The sequence below is a fragment of the Ciconia boyciana genome, chromosome 7 (assembly GCF_034638445.1).
Source record: "Ciconia boyciana chromosome 7, ASM3463844v1, whole genome shotgun sequence".
Taxonomy (NCBI): domain Eukaryota; kingdom Metazoa; phylum Chordata; class Aves; order Ciconiiformes; family Ciconiidae; genus Ciconia; species Ciconia boyciana.
In genome coordinates this window covers 53,624,243-53,646,737 of record NC_132940.1, presented here as the reverse complement: position 1 = coordinate 53,646,737, position 22,495 = coordinate 53,624,243, and the positions used below count along the sequence as shown (strand labels likewise).

The 22,495-nt window shown below is 48.8% G+C and overlaps 1 protein-coding gene across 3 annotated transcripts in view; it reads right to left on the bottom strand.

The window, feature by feature from the left end:
• FGF12 (fibroblast growth factor 12) overlaps window positions 1-22,495 on the bottom strand; it is a 232,964-nt gene that overhangs the window by 92,858 nt on the left and 117,611 nt on the right. The window contains exon 1 of one of the 3 annotated variants that reach the window (XM_072868041.1): window positions 11,299-11,497. The exons of the other annotated variants lie outside the window; for them this stretch is intronic. Coding sequence (XP_072724142.1) covers window positions 11,299-11,497 — 199 coding nt within the window. Of the gene's footprint in view, window positions 1-11,298; window positions 11,498-22,495 lie in introns of those variants that run through there. 3 annotated transcript variants of the gene reach the window in all.

The window sequence follows — 22,495 nt, the reverse complement described above, 5'->3', positions numbered from 1 at the left end:
ATGGCAGGAGGGACAAACAGAAAACCAGCTCTGCCCTCTCCCCCATGCCTACAGCACCTCTTACCCTATAATCAGGGATGGATGGGGAGAGGGTTTCCTACAGGGCCACGTGTCACCCAAATGTGTCCTAAGGAGTTGTTTGATGGGTCAGAAATCCTGGGTAATCTTGTGGCAGCACTTTGCTGCTTGTACAGTTAGAAAGGCTGTGTTTTGTTTTGCTGACTCCAATGTGCAACATAAAACTTCTCCACTGTCAATTAAGCAGATTTCTTCCTGATTTCCTACATAGGTTTGGATATTAGGAAACTCTTTCTACCTAGAATTTACTCCATGGGAGGATGTAAAACACAGGTTAACAAACACCTGTCTGGGGAATGTATGTCTGGTGTCAGTGCAGGACTGTGGTTGGACTACTCAACCTTGGGGGTCCCTTCAGCCTTACGTATAGGAGACCATGACTTGGTGACATTATCACATTTCTGCACCCCAAGTTTGTTGAAGGGCTCCACAACAGAGTGCCCAGCTCCCTCACCTTGAAGTGCCCCACGCAAGGCACCAGATCACTAACAGTCTTCATATGAGCAGAGCAGACGCCATCCCTGCTGTTCACGCCTGCCACGGCGCTGTGATTTGTGCTATTCTCAGACACTAAATCTCTCCGCTTCCCCCCATCAATCCAACAGGCCTGAAATACTGCAGAAATGCCGAGAAGTCCCTCACACAAACAAAACACACTACAGAAAGGACTACATCATTCTTCCACCCTGCTCCGCACACCTAGAGAAGTAAATTCATTAAAATAGAAAGTGGACAGAACATGCTATCAACAAGCACTGAGCAGAAATGAATCACTTAAGATGCTATCGGTCTTGGGGAGGGTACCTGGTCCAACACCAGCCCACAGAAGAGCCCTGGGTAATCACTGGATGGTAACTCAGGGTAAAATTTGGGTCCCAGTGTCACTCTCCGAGCATTTCAATAACACCAGGCAATAATGTCCCCTTTTGCTAGTCTTCCTCATGCACTCCCTCAGCATTTTTCCAAAGGGATGAGAGGTGTGAGACTTCTTTATTTAACAGGTAATGAGCCTGTGATGTGGAAAAATTAAAGCTTGAATCAGTCGGGTTGTATTATAAGAGGTTTTTTCCTTATTGCACTAATGCAGCTTAAGCCTTCCTGTAGCAGCTTGCAAGCATTTTTTGACCCAAAATTATAATGTTACTAAATTTTGACAAATCTTACACAAAGAAAATGTGCTGCTTGTGCCACTCTGGTTTGAAACATTACACTTCAAAGAGCAAGATCATGCTAAAAATGGCCAAAACCCGCCATGTGACTCAAAGTTCTTTCTTATTTCCTTTTGCTTTGTGAAAATACACCTTTTTTTACCTGCAGAATGACTTTAATTTTCCATCTGAGACAGAGGTTTCCTTCAACCTAATGAAAACACTTGCAGTGTCAGAAAGCCATCATCTGCCTCATTCCATCTAAAGCTCTGTTTTAAATAAGGACGGTGTTTCCTGGTTTGTATCTCACTAAAACACCTCGTTCCCAATGTCGGATGGCCCCAAGGACTCCAGCGAGACCGGCAGGTTCACCGGCTGCCCTGTTGCTGTCTTGGGAGAGAGCTGTAAACAGCGAGCTCTCTCCCCAGGGATGTGTGTGCTCAGGATGACACAGTGCAGATGGAGTGAAAACAGAAAATCTGCCTCTTCAACAGGTCTCCGAACACGGCTCCTGCTTCTCCAGCCACCCAGGAGCCACTCACTGCCTGAGGGCTCAAGGCGAAGGAGCTCTCAAACTTCACCTGGTGGTTTCTAATCATTCAGGAGCCACTATCAGGCTCTAGCTCTAAAAACTAAAATTTATTTCATAGAAAGTAGAGCTGTGTTTTTGATGAAACAGAAAGAAAAATAGTAGAAGCAATGCTTAAGGAAGCGGAGAAGGTAGGAGTAGCACAGAAGAAAATAAAGTAAAAGCCAAAACAAATGTTTATAAATTTTTAAATAACCATGCCGTGTGCTAGCCAGCAGATAGACCCTGCACTGAAGAGCATAAAACCAAACTATAAAAAGCCAGCAGAGCACTGGTAGTTATACCGAAGGCTCTGCCGGCCCTTTTAGCCACCGTCACAGAAAATCCCCACAAAAGAGTGATGTTGGTCACGAGAGGATGCCCGCACGAACGGCTGCAGGTTGATAACTGAGGCGGAGGGCGCAGGCAGCCAGCAATGCAGACCTGGATCCGGTTACAGCAGCTGTGCCAGGGAAAGCACCGGCTCGGGAGCGGGTGGACGGTCCAAGACCCTCGCCTGCCAATGTGTGATCCCTGCATCTCCTGCAGCCCAGCAGCTCCCAAGTCCCCAGGGAGCATCCTTCAGCAACCACCGTGTGCTTCCCAACCCCAAGCTGGTGCCTGGAAGCCTGTGTCCCTGGAGGCTGTGTCTTTTTGCTAATTTCTCCATGGTTTTCAATTTTCTGGAAGATGTGGACTGGCTCTTGGCTTCACTTGCAGCAGTCCCATCCTGCTTGACCTTTTGCAAACAGTTCTGCTTTGGGGAATGAAGGAAACTTATTTATTTCACAGTTTGGGCAATATGGGTGGCAACTGCTAAGCAAAGAAACTGTCTGTGCGGCCAGCAAGGGGAGGGGACTGCAAACTATGCTGTTCTAGATAAATATCAATTAAGTGAGCATGTTCTATTAACCCCAAGACCTGGCTCTTTTATTCCTTCATTTCAATCCAAAATGCTTAAATATTTCAAGAAAGGAACATTTCAGGGGTTTTTTACCTTTATTGTGACCGCAATCAGCTTTCAGCTGGGAAAGTGGAACAAGTAACAGAATTATATTGCCTCTCTGTGGATATTTTGCCAGTTCACAACATGTAGCTGTTCACTGGATGTAACATATCCCCTTAACAGAGCACACTGCTGGAGGGAGTGAGACAGGAGTGCCACGGGGAGAGAGCTCTGCACAGCACGCTCCAGGGATGCTGCTGTGTGATGAGGGAGAAGCTCTCTGCTCTCCATCACCATAACAGCTGTATCTAGCCCTGGATCTTCATCCTCAAATGCAGCCCCCTGCCTTTGGAGGCAACCAGCCACCTCCCATCTCCCCTTTCTGACATCTATCAATGGAGCCAAGCACTCCAAACATGAACTATTGCACTGAAAAGGCCCCAGGAAGAAAGACGGGGAGCGTGGGCAGACAGCAGCATAACTGCACCCGTCCTTTCACCACGGCTGCCCACCTTCTGGCCAGAGAAGTGCCACAGGCCCCCAGCTGAGGCTTTCTCATTGGGAACATGATGGTGCCAAGGACGACCCAAAACAGAGTTCATCCTTATGCTCAGTAACGCTGAAGGAGAAGGGGGCAGTGATGCAAGGCAGACTCTGAAGGAGGTGTCCCTTGGACAAACCCCCCCTTCCTCCCACGTACAAGTTCAGGTACAACAGAAGCACACACTGCTGAGAAGACAGAGGAGCTGCTATTGCTCCCGCCCCTTGTCCTGACCTAAGCCAAGAGCTTGACACTCCTCCAAACTTAGAGCTCTGCCAGGAGCAGCACAACCCTGTACGGCATCTCCTTAGAGTGACCCCAGACACAGCACTGCAGTCATCTCCCCATGATATCGGGGGGAAGGGACAAACCCAAAGCCACAGAGCAGATGCAGGAACAGATCTGCGAAGCCCTATTCAGTGGATGATGCTGTTTCCAGCATTAACCCCCATCTGGCAGCCCAGACCACTCCATGGGGAAAGCGCAAGGAGCAGAAATGCCCAGAGGCGCTGCATGGAGCCAGCCTTCCCCATCGTCCCAGCCCTCACACCAGGAACCTGCCAGCAGCTCATCCCTGAGGACACTAAGGGCTCTCTGGAGTTGGCTGCCCTGTGCCATCACCCTGCCTCCAAGCCTGTGGCTTTGCTCCTCTGCCACCTTTAGCCAGGACATGCTGGAATGAGCACGGGACAGCAGAGGTGTTGACAGGTTTCAGGGCGCATCCAGCTGAATTTTCTCAGCAGCCATGTAAGCTCCATCAGGGCTTCAGAAAGCCCCAATTCAGTACCTGGAACAAGCACGCAGATATTTGTCTATGCTGCAGCGTGGGGGTTGGAAAAGCCAGAGTGGTCTGCCTGAACAGTGAATACCACAGTCGTGTTCCACAGCTCTCTAGAAAGCTGCCTTCTGGTTTATCATTTTAAAAATGTGTCGTAACTGCTATTTTCAGAGACAGCACTGTCAGGAAGCTGTAGCCCTACAGCCCTGCTACCATGCTGCAAAAATTCAGTGTCCATGTTGACTCCCCTCAAAGCACAACCCCCCCCTTTAAAAATAATTTATTCCAGGAGTCCTCACTAGCGGTGTTCAGGGGGTGAGGGGCACAAAGTGTGTCTGTGGCTCTACTACAGCTTTTAATAGAGATGCAAAGTAAAACCAGCCTCTGGAAAGGCCAAGTTATTTCAGGATTCTGCTACATGTCAGAACAGGGCAAAGGTAAAACAATAGATGCAGTAGTTTGCTTTATGCTTGGAAAGGATAACGTATTAATATGAAGAATATTGTGTTAGCTAGGGGATAGAGATGAACCATGTATTAAACAGGAGAACAGAGTATAAAGGTACCACTCCCTGATAGACTGCAGTGTGTGCAACTCAGGTACAGAGTAGATGATTTTGGTACAGGTCACTTCACAAGAGCCTTCCAAGATTAAGGCACAACAGTAATGGAGCCATGCAATGATGCTAAGACAGAACACAGGAACACAGAGCATACGGAAATGTATCTGTATTTGAAGGTTAGTTCTCTGGAGCTGCTTTCCCTGAACTGCTCTCTTGGTCACCTTGCAAATATGAAAGGGATGTCAATCTCTTACATGTTTCGCTTGTTAAAATTCTTGCTTTGATTTTAATAATAATAAATCACAGCTTGGCTTCAACTGTGCGGGAGTAGGAAACTCCCAGAAATAATGCACACATGACTGTTCAGAGGGATGGATCAAATGGAACGAATGCCAGAGGGATGGAACAAACGCCTACCTGGCCACTGTGCTATCTGGCAGTCATGGTGTGCCCATCTGGGGAGGGGAAAGAAGGAAGATAAGCCCAAGTGAGTTTGCACTCGCTCCTCAACATAGTGAGACTCATCATCATGTTTGTCTCTCACAGGAGTGAGATTCTTACAATCTCTTCAGCTCCCGTGGCAGCTCTGCTCTCCACACTGCCCAAGTCAAGCTGCTGAATTTTTTTTGTAAAAGAGACCTGTTAAAATATGCACTATCTTGTCTACTGAAATATTCTAAATTCATGCTGAATTCAGCAAAGGAAGGAAGGAAGAAAATCTTGTCTTAATTTTGGTATTTTTGGAACTCAAGCTTTTGTTTTTTTTTATTTCAAAACAACATTTCATTTAGAAGTACACCTGAAAGTTAAAGAAAAATACACATACAAAAATCCTCCAAATGAAATTGCACCTTTTTTTCCCCCAAAAAACCCAGTTATATCAGTCAATAATAAACTGATTTATATGGAACTTTTATTTTATGGGGAGGGAAAATAATCACTCGTGAAACTCTTTTCGCCCTGACTTTTCCATTTGGCTGGTGACAGAGGAATCAATCATTTGTATTGCTCTAATGGTGCACCTCCTCTGCTAGCTAACGATTTTCACTGCTCCCACAAGCACAGCTACCCCTGAGGCCATGGGGAGAGAAGATATCCATCCCTCCAGGAGCTTGGATGACTTCCATGGATTTTCTTGGCATCAACTGTATCCAGTCCAGAACTAGTACGAAGTGGCTTACTAACTGACATGCTCACCCGCAAACTGGCTTGCAAAGCGGGCTGGCCGCTGAGTTTTCCATGGTCTGGAGTAAGCCAGGAACCTGCAGTTCTTCCCCAGATTTTAGAGCCAGAGAGCTCAGGATTGCTATCTGACCACCCCCTAGTAACTGAGCACAGACACACACCGTGACAGTCACCACATCTGCAAGTCACGAATGTGTGCGATACCACCCCCGGGGATCAATTTGATAAAATGAAACCCATCTGCCAAGCTGTCATGAGCAGGAGGGAGCCTTTCCCCCCCTCCTGATTATTGTGGCATTCATTAGCATCAGCGGGTGCAGAAAGAGCTTACAGCACCAATGGCAGACCTCAGCGACAACAGGCTGCCCCAAACGAGGAGGACACATGCCCTCAAGGCTGTGCCCCTTCCCCTTGATGTTACCTAGGCTCATGTTTGGCTTGCCACTTGGCATACGTGCCCTCATCTCAGCTAGCACTTCTAAGAGCTCTTGCTGGCCGGGCGATGCCAGGATTTCCAGCCATTTCCATTCCCTCCAGCCAATCTTTAGAGATGGGGCACAGCACCAAATTCTGCAGAGAAGCGGGCAGAAGAATGTGATGGACCCCCGCCTTGGCTGGGCGCATACCCAGATGCGCATACACACGCTATGGAAAAGTGTTGGGATCCAGCCTGAATTCTACTGCAGACAGCAACTATGTGCCGAGATAATGCAGCCGGCATCAGGACAGTGTAGCAATGGAGGGGCCAAATTCCACAGGTTAGGCAGATGTTACAGCTGTTCTGAGATGAACCACTCCATAAAAGCAGGCAAGGACTACAACAAATTTAATGGGGACCTAAAAAGATGTTTTTTTCCATGAGCTTCAATCATCATTTTCACCCTGCATGAAATAAGAAAGGACTTCAGGATTTAACTCGGGGAATTTAACAGCTTGCAGAGATGACAGACTTCTCAAATGTTTTAAATGAATCTCCAAATGAACAAAGCCCTTCTGTGTCCTTCAACCAAAGTTGTTCTTATATTTTACTTACACTGCTGCAAAAATATCTACATACGTATATTTTAAATTCCAAATCTCCATTTATTATTCAAAACAAGAAATACCGCAAAGGGAAAACGTGTTTTAAGTTACTGCTTTTTTTTCTATGTGTGAGCCATTTCCTTCACTTTGGAAGAAGCCTTTAGATCTCCTTAAGGAAAAGCATCCTTTCCCTGGAGGAGCACAAAATATGTATCAGACAAGGGGGAAAAAAAAGAAAAAAAAAAACAACTCAGAATTTTTTTATTTTCCTGGGATAAAAAACCTGTTTGAGACTGAGCTCTGCATTCTGAGCTGGAAACTCATCTACAGAAGCAATGCCTGAAGGGATGGAGACAATGCTACACAGTAACTGGTACCGCCTGACCCAAAGCTGCCTGAATTCAAATATGATTTCCCCAAGTAATAACACCCTGTCAGTAGGCTTCACTCTGATAAAATTCCCAACAACTCCCCCAGATACTGTGCATGATGCTCCAGCCTATCTTCCTTCGTGCAAGGCTCCCAAACTCCTCAGCTTAGCCATTCAGTGGCCATGGTATGATGGAAGGCCAACTCCACCCCAGCTCTCTGGGGAGAGCTCTGCCTGAGAAGACGGTCAGTGAAGCAATGGCTGCGGCTTTCACAAACAAGCTGGACCCACCAGCCCAAGGCTTCCAGCCTGTTACAAAACAGCTGCACAAGGGATGTGCCTGGATGCTTTAATTCAGCCGCAAAGGGGATGCAACTACTTGATTCAACCATTTGTTGGCAGAGAAGTCCTGTAGAGAGAACTGCTTTGTCTAGTCTTCTGCATTCACCTCTTGGATCTATCATTCTCTGATTAAGGATCCATCTCTTGAACCTGCACCAAAAAGCCATGCCATACAGCAATTTCTTTTGAGTCCTCTATCGAGTTACTATGGTCAGAGCAAAATATATAATTTAATCTTTTCTAGCTGTATTTTACACATATAATTGTACAGGTGCTGTTCAACATACACATATTTTGCTTGGCACCTGCACAATTGTGGCCAATGACCTGTATTAATTCACGATAATGGGATTAAGCCCCACAATAATGGGGTCCAAATTTTCAGCTTAGTCCACAGCACTCAGCATCCTTATTTGGCCTGCCTTAACCTGATAAATCATATCTTAGAGCCAAACACATGCAAGAGATATAAAAGAGCACAGAGCTTCCATGCGAGAGAGCTGCCTTTGCCCATCAAAAAGGCAGATGAAACAAGTGCTCATTTTACAACATGATGTTTACTGCAACCAACAAATGAGATGTTTCTGCAGTCTGTTTTCCCTAGGAGCTGATAGTTTTGATTATACAAGATGTCCCTGCACAGACCTGATTCCCCATAGCTTGCCAAAACCTGCGACTACTCATGCCCACCGCCAAGTGAGCCTGAACTTCTACTGGGTGCAAATTCTCCCTTCCCATACAAGAGCAGGAGTATTTCACTCTCCCTTCGCACAAGGTGCGAAATGAAGCACAAGGTGCCAACCAGTGCAAAATGCAACTCTGCTCACGCATGTCTTTACGAAGTATTTTAGTTACAGCACCATTTGAGTTGCATATTAAAAAACACTTAACTGATGTAAGCTCACACAGTTACTTTTACAAAAGCAAAGAGCAAAGGGAACATGAACCACCATCAGAGTTATATTTCTGTAATGGTGCAAGCTGCCACAGCTCCACCATTGCAGCACTGAAACCTCACTGGCAGCGGGGGGCCCAAAGCGTGCGGCATGCTGGAAGAGCATCGGGAATTAGGTGTCTGTGTCAGGTAACTGCTCCATGCCTTGGTCTCGCCTTCTGTAAAATGGGAAGAATCCTCTCTATTTGGTAGAGCTTGCTGTGTACTACAGATGAAAATCACTCTGTAAATGTGAAGTATTTTGACAGTTACTCCCCATAGCCACAAAATGAGGTCATGTTTAAAAAGGTAAAGATAGTTCCCCTAGCGCTGTACCATTTCCAAATGGGATTGTACCCCTTTTGAACATGGATGTTTCTCACGTTCTTTTCGCTGACTTCCAAACTACTGAGCCAGCATATCATTAAGTACACATAATCACTGGGGTTGTGGGTCACTGCACAATGTATGCACGTTTCTTTAAACCAGTTTCAATTCATTTGCATGTCATTTTCTATGCAGAAGAGCGACTCTGCAATGAATAAGTTATCTGGGCACAATACATTCCCTGAATAAACAATCCAAGTAGCAGCAAACCGAGCAGTATGAGCAGCACACCTCAGTCCAGGAATAGGATGTACCACTGAAACAAATCTCTGTTTAAAAGATTGATATAGGGAACTAAAGCAGACGCAATCCATAGCCTAGGAAAGGTCACTTGAATTTTTTTTAAAGCAACTTAATTCCTCTACTTTAATTTTATAAAAAGAATACAGTACTGCTTACGAGCAATTGACTGACAGCTCTAAAGACTGAACAGGTCTATTTTTACAGCACTGAGTAGCATTGATCCTTCTTCTAAGTCAATAAAAAGTCTTCCTTAAACCACTCTGGTCTGTAAGTTATTGAACACCTTTCCTCAGCATGAAAGTCCATGCAAGTTGAGGGATTTCTTCGAATTCATCAATTCTTCACAGGCATTTAGTAAGTCCAAAGGAAGCAGAATTGGACCTGTGCAGCTGGGAGCGCTGTGGTAGGACCAATAAAGACTCGCCAACCACACCCTGCTGTAAAAGTCACTCAAACTTTAATGTGATGAAGCATCTTGAAATCTAGGTCATAGGTCTAGACTTCCCACCCCTTTTAGTCCTTGGGGGACCTCATTCAATAGCAGATGAAGATGAGGAGGAAAGAGGAATGGGAAAAGATTTCACCAGTGAGACTCCCAGGTCCCACTGTTGATCTTACAAAGAGTGATTCCTGAGACAAAATGACCACACTTTTGGGGCGAGAGCCATCTTTTGGTCTGGGCTCACGGGTTAACTAATATATAGGATAGTCCAGCAAGCTACTGCTCATCATAACTTGAGGACAAAAAGAAAAGGCAACTTTTTTCCCTTTGAGTATTTCAAGCCATGCTATATTTCAGGTATTTTGCATCCTCTTTTGGTAACTGCTTTAAAACAGACTGTTAAGGAGTCTGGTTTTCACAGCCTAACCCATACATTGCAAGTCTTGAAGCATTTTGCTAGCTAAATATAGTCCCTGCCCCCCAGCCTATGAATTGGGTGCTGACAGCAATCCAGAGTAAGTATCCTTTTCCCTTTGTTGACAACAGTAAGTGGCCTTCTATGGTGAGAGGCTTTCCCCCCATTTCTTTTTATTCCTCACTTTCGTACAGGTCACATACCTCAATCCACAGATCAGAAAAGCAGCCCTCAGCTAGCTCTGACCCCTTGCTGTACAGTCACGACTGACACACTTCAGATGCGGAGAGGGGCTTCATGAAGAGACTAATCAACAAACAAAATATTAATGTGTATGGAAAACATGGGAGGATTACAGAGGTTGATGGTACATCCCGAAGAGCTGAGTAAACGAGCATCACTCTTTCTTAACCCTGATAATGGACACCTGAGAAAAGTACATGTTCACAGCAGCTTCTCAAACCAATCGCTGTTTTCTTACCTTAGTGGTGATCTATAGCAGTGAAAAAATAAAGAAATAAGTAAATAATAATTCCACTAAGAAATCATGGAGGGCCTACTCTTGCCCGGTACTGAGTTCTCATGCCTACCAAGGACAGCTGAAAGCACAAAGCACCGCTCAGGACTGAAACTGTGGGTGGTGGGAATTCATCGTGGAAACGTGAGCAACACGTACACTAGGGCTGAAGTTTTCCACAAGGAACCAAGACTGAGCACACACACACGCACGCAAAAAGGTAAAGGAAAGAAAGGAAAAAAAGACTACCCTAAAATGCATTTCGAGGTCCTTGCAAGCTCACTGTTAGGTGCAACAGTCGTGCAGCTGCCATCTGGAAAGCCTTCTGAGCTAATGAAATGCCCTATGCAACTCTGCTCGAGAAGTAGCACTTGATGGATCTAGTTATCAAATGACCACAATTCTAATTGATCCTCAGTTTATCGATTTCCTTGTCACTATGCAGAAAATAAGAGGAGACTGTTTAAAAAGTATTTTTCCCCCCTACAGGGAGGTGGAAAAATACAATTCTGGGTTAAGCTAGCACGGATTAAGCCGCAGGGTCTCTCCTGCGGCTTGAACCCACTTTGCTCACGCTTCGGACAGCGGCGGAGGGATGCTGGCGGCTGGTCTGTGCCCACCCGCCCCACCGGCCCGGGGAAGGAGACCCGCCAGGACCCGGGCGAAAGTTGAGCGCGGAGCGAGCCTGTCCCCAGACAGCACCGGCGGTGCCGGGAGAGCCCCGGGGCCGGCCGGCCACCCGCAGCAGCCATCCCGGCGGGTCGGCGGCTGCCCCACCCCGCGGAGCGGGTGCCCACGGCCCCGGCCCGCCGTACTCACCCGGTCTCCTCCTCACCGGCCTTTTCCTGCCGCTGCAGAAGCGCACTTTGCTGAAGACCCCCAGGACGTGCCTCTCGCAGAGGGAGCGCCCGTCCTTGCTGGGGCTGGAGCGGCGCTTGGAGGCGGACACCCGGTCGCTGTTGGACTCCCTCGCCTGCCGCTTCTGCCGGATCAACGAGCTGGCGATAGCCGCTGCCATCGCCGCTCATGGGCCCCCCGCGCCGCTCCGCTCCGCGCCGCTCCGGGGGGCGCCGCCCGGGCGCGCTGGGGCCGAGCCGCCGCCGCGCCCCGCGGGGACGGGGACACCCCGCTTAACGCGCTGCAGCCCCGAGTCCCGGCGCCGGGGAGGGCTCAGCCGGCCAGGCGGAGCAGGGCGCCCGGGCTAACAACCATGGCTGGCCGCTGGACCCCGCCGCCCATGGGTCTGTCCCCGGGGAGCGCAAACCCCGGCGCGGGCGGCCGTCGGCGAGACCCCCGGCCGGGCTGGCAGCGTCCCCGCGCCTTGTAAATCCGGGAGGCGGCTGTCCCGCTTTGCGAAGGTCCGCCGGCAGCAGCTGAGTCCAAAGTGGGGGGGCGCGGAGGATCGGCGGGTCCCTGCGGCGCGGTGCCGCTCCGCTCCGCCCGGGCGCAGGCGGCGGCGCTTCCTCCCGCCGGCCGCCCTCCGGCGAGGGGCCGTGGGATGAGTCAGAGCCCCCCCGGCCCGCGGCCAGCCCCGGGCCCAGCGCGGTGGCTCCGAGGCGCGGCGCGGCACTGCGCGCACATGGACGCGTCCCGCGGCTCCGCTCCGCTCCCGCGGCCGGGCTCAGGGCGAGCCGCGCTGCATTTCTGTTTGCACTCCTCCTCTTCCTCTTTTCCCCCCCTCCCCACTCCGCTCGCAGAGAGGGCGGGAGGGGAAGGAAAAAGCAGCCACGGGAAAAAGCACCAGGCCAGCAAACAAACAAAAAAGAGGCGATACAATAAAATTAAATTTTAAAAAAAAAAAAAAAAAAAGAGGCGCCCCGGCCGCGGGTGCGGGCTCACATCGCCGCAGCTCGGCGCCCCGGGCTCACAACGCCATGGCTGGCGCAGCTCCCCCAGCCCTGCTCGCCGCCTCTGCCCCGGCAGCGGCTCTCCCCGACGGCAGCAACCCACATCGTCCGGCCCGGCGGGAGGCCGCGGAGCGCTCGGCACCGGGGCGGCCCCGGGCCCGGCTGCCGCGGCGGGGACGGCGGCGGGAGGAGCGATGCAAGGCGGGGAGGAGGTGGAGGGCGGGGGGGTGCGGCTGCCGCTGCTGCTGCTCCGTGCGGGGCTCAGGATGCTCCGCGGTGCCGCCCGACGGCGGCGGGGCGAGGAGGAGCCGAGCCGCGCCCGCTGCCCGCCCGCATCCTCCGGCCCGGCCCGGCCCGGGAGCTGGGGGGGGTGGCGGGGTGGCGGCGAGGCGGGGGGAGGAGAGGGGAGGGAGGGGCCGGGGAAGCCCCCCCGGACGCCCACGCCGCGCGGGGCTGCTGCCAAGGCGGCGGGGAGCCCCGCAGGCCCGCGGCGGCCGGGCGGGTCGGGTCGGTGCCGGCCGGGAGCTGGGCTCCGGGAGAATTGCAGCTGCTCCCGCTCGCCCTCCTCTACGCAATCCTACGTGATCGAGGTTTGGATGAGAAAAATCGCGCAGGCAGAGAGAGGCAACTGCAGCTCCGCGGCGGCCCTGCCCCTCCGCCCGGGCAGCCCCCGGGCAGCCCCCGGGCCGGCCCGCCGCCCCCGCGGGGAGCCGGGTTTCCCCGGAGCCGCGGCCCCGCCCGTCCCCTCCGAGGAGCCGCCTGCGACTTGTGCAGCCACCCCGGCCACCTCCTCGGCCATTGCTGTTGGTGCCCGAGCATCCAGGCTCAGCAGCTGAGCATCTCCATGGCTTTCCCTGCTTCTCCGTGCAAGCAGAGACAGGGCGACAGCCCCCGGCACCCCAAGGGCTGCGCTGCCGGGGGGTGTCGGTGCCTCGCCTGGGAAGCGTGCAAGCCGACTGCAGCCGTGGGCGCTCCCAGGCCGCCTCCGGTTCGAGCGGTCCCAAGGCAGACCACCAGTTTACCAGCAGTGCTCTGCTCGGGCCAACCCGCAGGAGCGGGGCGGGCTCCCTCGTATCTCCAGCCACAAAACTGCACCGAACAAAACGTAAGGTGCAGAAATACATCTCTGGTTATCCAGATAAGTAACTGCTCTTGCTGCCACAAGAATGGTGCTCTCCAGATTTCAGGTTCAAGTAACAGCTAACGAGTCTATACGCAGGAGGCGATGAGCAAGGTCCTTGGGGGAGCATACAGCGGTCAGGGTGGAGGGAGACGGGATCTCGGCTGGGAAGAGGAGAGCTGCCCCCGCTACACTTTGGCGAGTACCAGGGGCAGGACAAGACTAATCCAGTCCTGAAGGTGTAGGGGTGAAGCATCTACCCAGCCGAAGAGGGCACTTAAACCAGTTGGTGACACCCCCTGGGAATTATCAGCTTCAGTAAAATAATGTTTATAACTACTTTGTTGCAAGAACTTCAGCTTTAAACTATTTTAATGTATTGGGGGAAAAAGGCAACTGAAACAACCACCCACTATGTCCAAGATTAACTAAACTCTGTCTTTACTTCCTGATTTTCACTCTTAATCCCTGTGCATGCCAAAATGAGGTGGAATCAGGTTCTCCAGGAGAGAAGAAGGGAGGAAGATATTCAAAACCATTTGGGAGATATAAATGTTTGGCTGTTGATCTGTTTTTAACTGCTGCCAACTTTTTTGAGCAGATTTCACTGTCCCAATCAATAAAGATTTTTATTCCCTTTCCTGTAACTAAAATGCTTCATATTTAATTTTCTCTGCCGGATTATTTCACTTGACATCAAAGAATGTTGCAGTACAAGGTACAGGCATGGCCTAAAGAAAGCTGTTTGCAATCAGAGAATCACTGTCTGAACTGCCAGTGAATTATCCAAAGCTTCATCTTCAAAGGATGTGAGCAAATCTGATATCTTTCCAAGGAAGAGGTTTTCCATCTATATATAAAGATACTTTTTTGCCTGTAGTCTTCAAATCTCTGGTGAAAGAATGCTGTTTTATCCCCCCCATATTAGATAAGTTTCAGTTATTTTGACATGTGACTAATTTGTTTTCTTGTGTAGCTGTAAACTAGGAGCAGCAATTCTACACTTAAAAATGATCCTAATCAGTGATAAAGTTGGTTACAGTATGTTTTTTTTCCTGATGATTTGTGGATCTGAAAAGAGAGCTGCTGCAAGTCTAAGAAGAAATGCTTCTCCCAGGTCTCTCTGCTTCTGCAGTGATGGAATTAAATTAAAGCAGAGCTTGTGAAACTGAATATAATGTTGCATTTGCTAACATGCAGGTCTGCATTTATAGATGGCCAAGGAGTCCATGGGGTTTGGTTCTGAACATGGGCACAGTGCCATGAACTTCTGGTGACATTACTGGCATGCGCATCTGCTCTGCACCACTCTGGATCATACCCCAACTTCACAAAATTTTCCGAAGAGCCCATGCTTTTATAAACACCAAGCAAGCCCAGAGCGGTCTTGAGCTGGAGAATTGAAGGCCAACCTCAGCATGCTCCTGCACTGTCATTCTTGCAGGTGAAACGTTATCTTTGGTGGGCTGCCAAGTGAAACAGAAAAGCCTCCATGTGCTTTGGTCTCTGCCAGTGGAAGTTCTCTCCTTCAACTTCCTTTGGCTAAACAGGGCTCAAAACATCTCCCATTTTCATCTCTATCAGCTACTCCTCTTTGAGGGTGGTGCAGCCTATGCTGTTCCATACCAACTAGCCCCTGCTGAATCCAGGGGCCGCATTCCTCATTGCCACCAATGGAAGCTGAATTGTTTGACCAAACTGGGCCAATATGGCATTTTTCCTCAAGGCACATAATTATTTTTACATATTTATCTATCTCTATTTAATTTAATATAATAAAATAATCTCTGTATTATGTAATTATTAAGGCAATTTTTCTCCCCTGCCTCTTTTCCCCTGGGCTCCCTCCTCACCTCCAGTCCCAGTCTGGAAAGCTGCACAGTGCGCACTATGAAGAGGGAACGAGAGAATAGCACCGATTCATAAAATGAACAAGTAAGTGTTTTGATCTCGCTGGAGAGATAAGCCAATGCTCCTCCTGCAGTTTGTGGATAAAGGCCCCATCCTGCACACAGGAGCAGGCAGAGGGTCAGACTCCCCATGGCTCTTGGAGAATCAGACTCACAATGCTTATTAAATATCCCCACCCTAAGCATACAGGAGCCTATGCATTAGGCACTTGCTATGGAAGGAGGCCAATATAAACATTTCAAGACACTGTCATTTCTGAGGTTTTGTTCACTTGATAAATAAACTCTTCTGTCCTCAGTGCTGAGGTTTAAAATGAAGGCCTGGCTGAATTTCAGGGCTTTGGTGGCTTGAACAGAGAAGAGATCTAGAATTGCATTCCCTTACCTTCCTAAACAGAACGATCTATCTAGGTCAAAACGGAGGTTATTGGCATCTTTCCTTAGTGAAGTGCAATAATCCCCGCAGGGTTGCTAACAGAATATCCTGTTTATTTTTCATAGAGCCTTCAAAAGCCATGGGCTATGTTCTGTAGATTCAGTCATTAGGCATATCTCTGCTTTACTAATCCTGTACACACAGAGCTAACTACAGATAGAAGTGTATGAAGGTCTTTTTCTGTTTTATCTGCATAGCTACTGAAAATGCATGCATGAAAGTTAAGGAAGAGATTTAAATTTAATACCACTTTAAAATGTATATGCGTATTGCTGTAGTTGAATGGGGAACAGAAAGACGCCCATCTCTGGCCAATAATTATGAATGGCCTAATTCACCATTTTACAGCAGCATAGCAACAAATCTCTTCCAATAGGAAGGCACTGTTGGGTTTGAAAGTCTGTATGCAGACACCTCTTAAGAATTGTACCCAATTTCCACGCTGTGTAAATTACATCTAAAATGTGCATTGCCAGGGCTGCTTATTAAGCAGAATTAAGCCCATATCCATGTTTTATTAACTTTATTCTTTACAAGGTAGCCCCTTGTTGCATGTCTAGCATAATTAAAATTCATGCAGCTTTGGCATTCCCCAGTCTCTCTGCGTGGGTGGACTTTTTTTAAAAAAAATGCCTGAGTAACCTGATAAAGAAAAGACCTTACAGTATTTTGCTCATTTTATGTGCAGGGTAATTCTGTTTACAATGCATGGTTTTATATCTATGTTTGGATGCCTAATAAGAATTCACATGGCCACTTAAAAATATGCTGTTCCGGGAGAGAGATCTGGCCCTAAAACAGCAGCGGAGTACAAAAACTGGCTGGCTTTCTGGGCTTTTCTCACACAGCTCTGAGCTGACTAGGCCTTTTAATAAACACAGAAGAGCCTGCATCATCTGACTGCTATATTAAAATAATTTATTTAATGGGCCCCTCACCCCCTTTTTTGGCTTCAAAGATTCAATTACAACAAAATTTGCAACTCATCACGAGGAGTATACATTAGCCTACCTGGTGTCTTTAAAAACAGCTCTAGCCTGGGTAGAAGTTGGGCTTGTCTGTGTCTTAAAGCAAGTGGCAGGTAAGCAGTTATGCACATTGCAGAATGAAACCACTGCTGCAAAAACCAGGCCACAAGCAGCACCGACACAACAAAACCAACTGGAGCCTGGAAAAAGAAATAATTCTACTCGGATTTTATATGTTCATATATATTTTTTCCTTTTTAAGAGAGGATTTCTACTTAACAGAAGGTTTTATTTCTCCTCAGTGACTTGTTGCCTATACCAGGTGGAGGCAGGGGAACACAAGAAAGCTTTGCTTCACTGAAGGCAACTGTGGCTTTCTAGGAATGAAAATGCCATGATGCATTGTCTCTTCAAGAAGTCTCCTGCAGGGCTGAATAGACTTTGTCTCCTGGGTTCTGGAAGCACCTGTTGGGAACAGCAGGAAAGTACACCATCTAGGGTCGATTCTGCTGCCTATGCCTTGCTAATAAAGTCATCTCCCCGAAACGAAGACTGAAAAGGAGCAGTAGCAGGGGGCATCTGAAACTGTTCCCACATATGAAGAGAGACCTCCCTGCAGACAGGTCAGTGCCTGTCCCACATGTCAGAGCAAGACCTGGGGCTTGTTCAACATGGGCTCATCTCAAAGCTGCTGTTACCACCCCACCCCAACAGTCCTGTTCATCAGCTATTCTGCCATTGCCCTCCCCAATGGGATCAGGGCATGGAAAACCTGCTGCCCTGGCAGCGATGTGCTTCAGTTGTGGCTTCATTAGTGGCAGGAGTCCAAGGGAAAGGGCCTGCAAACACCTGCCCAGTGGCAGCTCCCACACAGCACTTCAGTCGTTAAGGCAATGGAGGGAGGAGGCCTCACTGAAGGGTCTCCAATCAAGGAGCGATGAAAGGATTGGTACTCTACTTGCAGATAACCTTGTGCAAGGCAGAGCTAAGAGCCCTCTCTTCCTGAGCAAGGGAGACACAGCCAACCAGCTGCTCCACGCTGAGAAGCACCCACCTAAACATATGGAAAGAGAACTCAAGTATCTTCTTGCCTGTATTATAGCTGCTGAATTTAAAAGACAGGACAAACAGCTGCCTCCCTTCCTTCCTCCCTCTGCCTCCTCTTCCTCACTGGGCTTCTCCCAACATCCAGCAACTCTCTCCATCCGCCCCCTCAGGGACTTTTTCACCCATGGCCACCCATCTAATAGCCCTAAGCTACAGGAACTGCAAGGAACTGGAAGGGAGGGAGAGCATGGACTTGAGATTTCATCCCAGGTTTACATCTGCATTCACAGTGTGCAAGAAAGAGGAAAAGACCACATCCCTTGTGCTTTTAATGCAGAGCAGGAGCTTGAGGCTGAAATAGGTGAAATAGCCACCACAGAACAACCCCAGTTGTGAGCCTGAGACTGAATACGCACACACCATGCCCTCTTCTGTCTGAAGCAGAGACCTAGTCCTCAGACCTCAGGGTAGCGGCACTTTCATGAACAAGACAACTCCTACAACCTTCCCCTCCCTAGGAGAGGTCAGCCAGCCCCAACATTCTCTTTGAATCCTATCTGATGACAGCCTGTAGCCCATTTTGGCCTGCAGTTTCAATAGTGCAAGTGCAAGCCCAGTTCCCACAGACTTTGAACCTGGTTGTGTCTGGCTTTACATCTCACCTGCCTGAAGGTGACGTGGTCTGGGCAGAGAGGGGAGCGTGACCCCACAGTACAGTTTCAGGCCCAGGGCCTCCAAACCCCTGGGTTTCAGGAGGTCTAAGGGGCTGCCCATGCTTTTCCCCCCTCCCTGGGAGGAAGGAAAGCTGCTCAAGCCGTGAAACCTCCTCACATTGTAACCATGCAGCCAGACACTGATTCCAACCACTTTAAAGCGTGTCAGGAAAAGCCTTTCAATTTAAAGTTTCCATCAAGCTGACTTTGCTGAAAGTCAAACACATCCTTCCTGATTAGATCTTGGCTGAGGCAAAACAGCCCGATTATGTGATTGAGAATGATAAAAAGAAGGGAGAGAGAACGAAACCCCTATCGCGTTCCTCCAGCAGGGCTGTGGGACTGTCTGCTCCACAGCAAGTCAAGGCTCGGAGATGTGAGACATCAGCCTCCTTAATGCACGTGTGTTGCCCTGGCATAGGCCAAGAGGGGAGGAAGGAAGAGAAGCTGTCAAGGAGAAATAGCAAGCTCCCTCCAGACCCATAAAGCTCTCTATCTGCACATATGGATTCTGCCAGACCTAAAGAGGCCTTGGAAAGTTCCCTGACCCCAAACTTTGCTTGTCCCTTCATCCAGCCTCCAAATCTATAAGAAGCCCAGCATTTGCAGCCTGAGCCAGGACGTATCTCAAATCCTGCTGGGTCGGAAGAGCAATGCTTCAAAGGGGCAGCCCATTGCTCCGTCACTCAGCGAAGGCTCCTTGCAGCTTGGAGAGCTCACAGGAAATGCAGTGACTGACAAAACCTGGTACTCCCACTGCCGTCAAGCTCTGCAGAACAGGAGTGCTGGGACATTAATCCTGCCCTCAGGATGCCTCTGAAGTTACATGCATCCAGATTGCATCTTATTTAACCAAACCTGCTTATTTCTCCCGCATACTGCAAGGGCATACTCAACACTAAATGTAAATACAAGATTACAGCTGTCATACAGCTAGGACAAGGTTTGAAGACTCCTTCATCCCCCGCTGACCTAAAGTGTTGGGTAAAAAGGATCTGGGTGAATACATCACTTCCCACACACACCCCTCGCCTCCAAATACACCTCTTGCTATTTGCATTGTAATTTATTTCCCACCCCAGCAACAAATCAACTTTTCTATCTCCCCAGTAAAATGAAATCCCATGTCCTCTCTCTCCGGACTCTCACAGCTACTGCAATCCAGACACCAATAAAGATATCAGTGGCCTGGAAGCAAATCTAAGTTTGCCAAGGGTACAAAAACTAATGCACTAGTAATTAATGATCGCAGCAGGTCTGGTGAAGAGATTAAACTGAACTGACATGGAAACTGAATTCATAGAAACAAGTTTCATTTTAACGCAGCCAGATCAAACCTCTGGGGATAAATTGTGCAGCCTGTATTACTTGAAGACTGGGCACTTTTTTTTCCCCAGAAAGCAGTGACTCTGGGAATTGGGAACCATGAGAGAGATACAGCTGAACAGGAGCTTTCTCCACAGAATGGCAGCTAGGAGAGCCCAAGCCCATGGGTGCATGCATGGAGCAATAGGGAGCAGAAGCAGAAATGCTCTGTCACATTTGTACCCAGTGCAGCAAACACCGGCATCACAAAAGCCACAAAGTCTGGTTGCCACACTTCAGAAGTGGCAGGGATCAGAACATAGCTCCAAGAGGGTCTGAGGTCTACAGAGAATATGGATATAGTGAGAGACTCGAGTAGCTCAGTCTCTGTTGCACTAATAAGCACGTCTACAGGGGATTCACATGGGGCCACCCTGTGAAAGTGCTCTTGGTACTCAGCTGTATTTAGCCTGTTAATACTGTGGCCACTGATAGTTAGCTGTTGCTGAAAATCCGGCCACAGAAGAAAAATGGTTGAGATCTTCTGTATACACGAGAATGACAGAGAAGACTTGGCCCTGATTGATAAATCTCTCACCTCTCAGTAAGAACATTTTTGAAAGGAGGGGCTCTTTCAATCCAGCAAAGTCAGAATGAGATCTGGAGGCTATGAGTCAAGGCAAGGCTCATGTTTATTGTTAATAGCAAACGTAATTCATCAAGAGAATGATATGGCAAGAGTTGTGATGAATTCTCTACCATTTCACCCGAAGAGCCAACCTCTTTCAAAAATAGACGAGCTGATATCATAGCGCACAGGGTACAAAGGACCCTGGAGAGGTCACCCCTGTACTGTGCCAGCAGTACCTTCATCACCACTGACAAGGCTGGTCCGATCCCTGCTTAGGGACCTGCAGCAGTGGAAATTCCACAGCTCCCTTGGGAATGTGGCTCTGCACCACCCTCATCTGAGAAAGGCTCTTCCTAACATCTAGTCCAAATCCCACTTATCTAGAAGTTTCTTGCCCTATTGATATGCCTGTCACAGAGGACTTACTGGGCTTGCTTTATGCAGTCCTGACTTGAGCAAAGCAGGAAACCAGACTGCGCAATCACAAATAGTCCCTTCTGCCTGACTTCTCAAACTCACCCGGCGTCAGTCAGTATTAGAGCTAATATGAACAGAAATCTACTTTGCAGAAAATCTTGGGTTCAAAGTTATGTTTCTTCCCCACAAGGAATGAAAATGAGACCTTTCGGAGCTCACCATGAAATTCCAGAAGAGCAAGAAAGCACACTGTTGTGGTAGAACTGGTGGTCTCACCACTTTCAAGACCAAGACTCAAGTCTCTGCTTTTGCACTAGGCAGAGCAGGGGCATGAAACTGGGTCTTTAAATCCCTGTGCAATGGGCTCTTCTGAAATGACTATTTCCTTTCTCCCTCCCACAGTTTTGATACAGTGGCATTTTTCAAACGAAAAAAGCACCACTACCTACTGTTTGGCTGCTCCTGCTACAGGCATCCATCACAGCCTCCCAACTCGTATCACTAATACGTGTCTCCCTGACATGAATTACAGTTTTGGGCTTTTCTCAGACTGTTGAACTCCAGAAGTGCTTAAAACAGAAGCTGCAATAGCTGCTCTGACCACTTTGTAGGGCTCTTCTGGGGCTTTCCAAGAATAGCTTTTGGACATGGGCAACCCTGTTTCCTTGCTTCCTTTATTCATGACCTCTCTACAGCTCTTGTCTTCGACAAGGAATTCCTGTACAGTGTGATTTCTTTCCTCCTCTCTGGCCATACTTGCCTGCTTGCCTGTCCTCCCCCTTCGTATGCATGTTTCTTTTCCCACTTCAGGGAAAGAGTTAGTGTCTCTTTGGTCTTATTCCATCACGTAACACAAAAAAAATTATTCAGTTAAAGGGCTGTTGGAGCCTGCTACAGACAAGTCATTGACTGAATTCAGCGTCCAGAGACTACCCCTGTAAAACAGTAGAAATAAGCGGAGAGAGCAATGCTTTCTATCAGACATGGAGAAACAGGCATGGACCCTGCTTACCCATCAAAGTCATGTCCTAAAGCCTTCCCTTTTGAATGCAGCCAGGTCCTTCAGGATGACAGGACAGGATCCCCTGAGTTTCCCTTTCTACCCCCACAAAGAAGGGTGCAAAGTTGGGAATGCTCCCTCCCTACCGCCCCCTCCTCTGGCACCCAGCACGATGGCCATGGCTAACCCTTGCCACCTGCCCCATGGCATTTACAGGAGCCCGTGGGCACTCCTGGGGCAGCTGTCTGCTGTGCGACACTCCCGCCCCAGCGCAGGGGCAAGGGACAGCCTCTGGTAACGAGACGAGCTGGCAAAGCAGCCAGCAGCACTCCAACAAAACGTGCCACAGTGCTGCCAAGTGTTGTCAGATGCAGGGAAACTTGCAATAAGAGCTTTCATCTTCCATTATGATTGAATGCTCCTCCTCTAGCCTGTTGAAAGTACCATCTTCTGAGATGGTATGGGCTCACCGAAGTTCATGCAAGGTAGTATAAAACAGGGGGCAAGTTATTTGCATTTTCTTTTGGCAGAAGCTTATACATAAGACTAGCTGTGCTTGGCAATTGGAAAATGTACGACTGTGGGGGTGGGGAGCCTAAATTAAAAGCCACTTAAGTGGGTA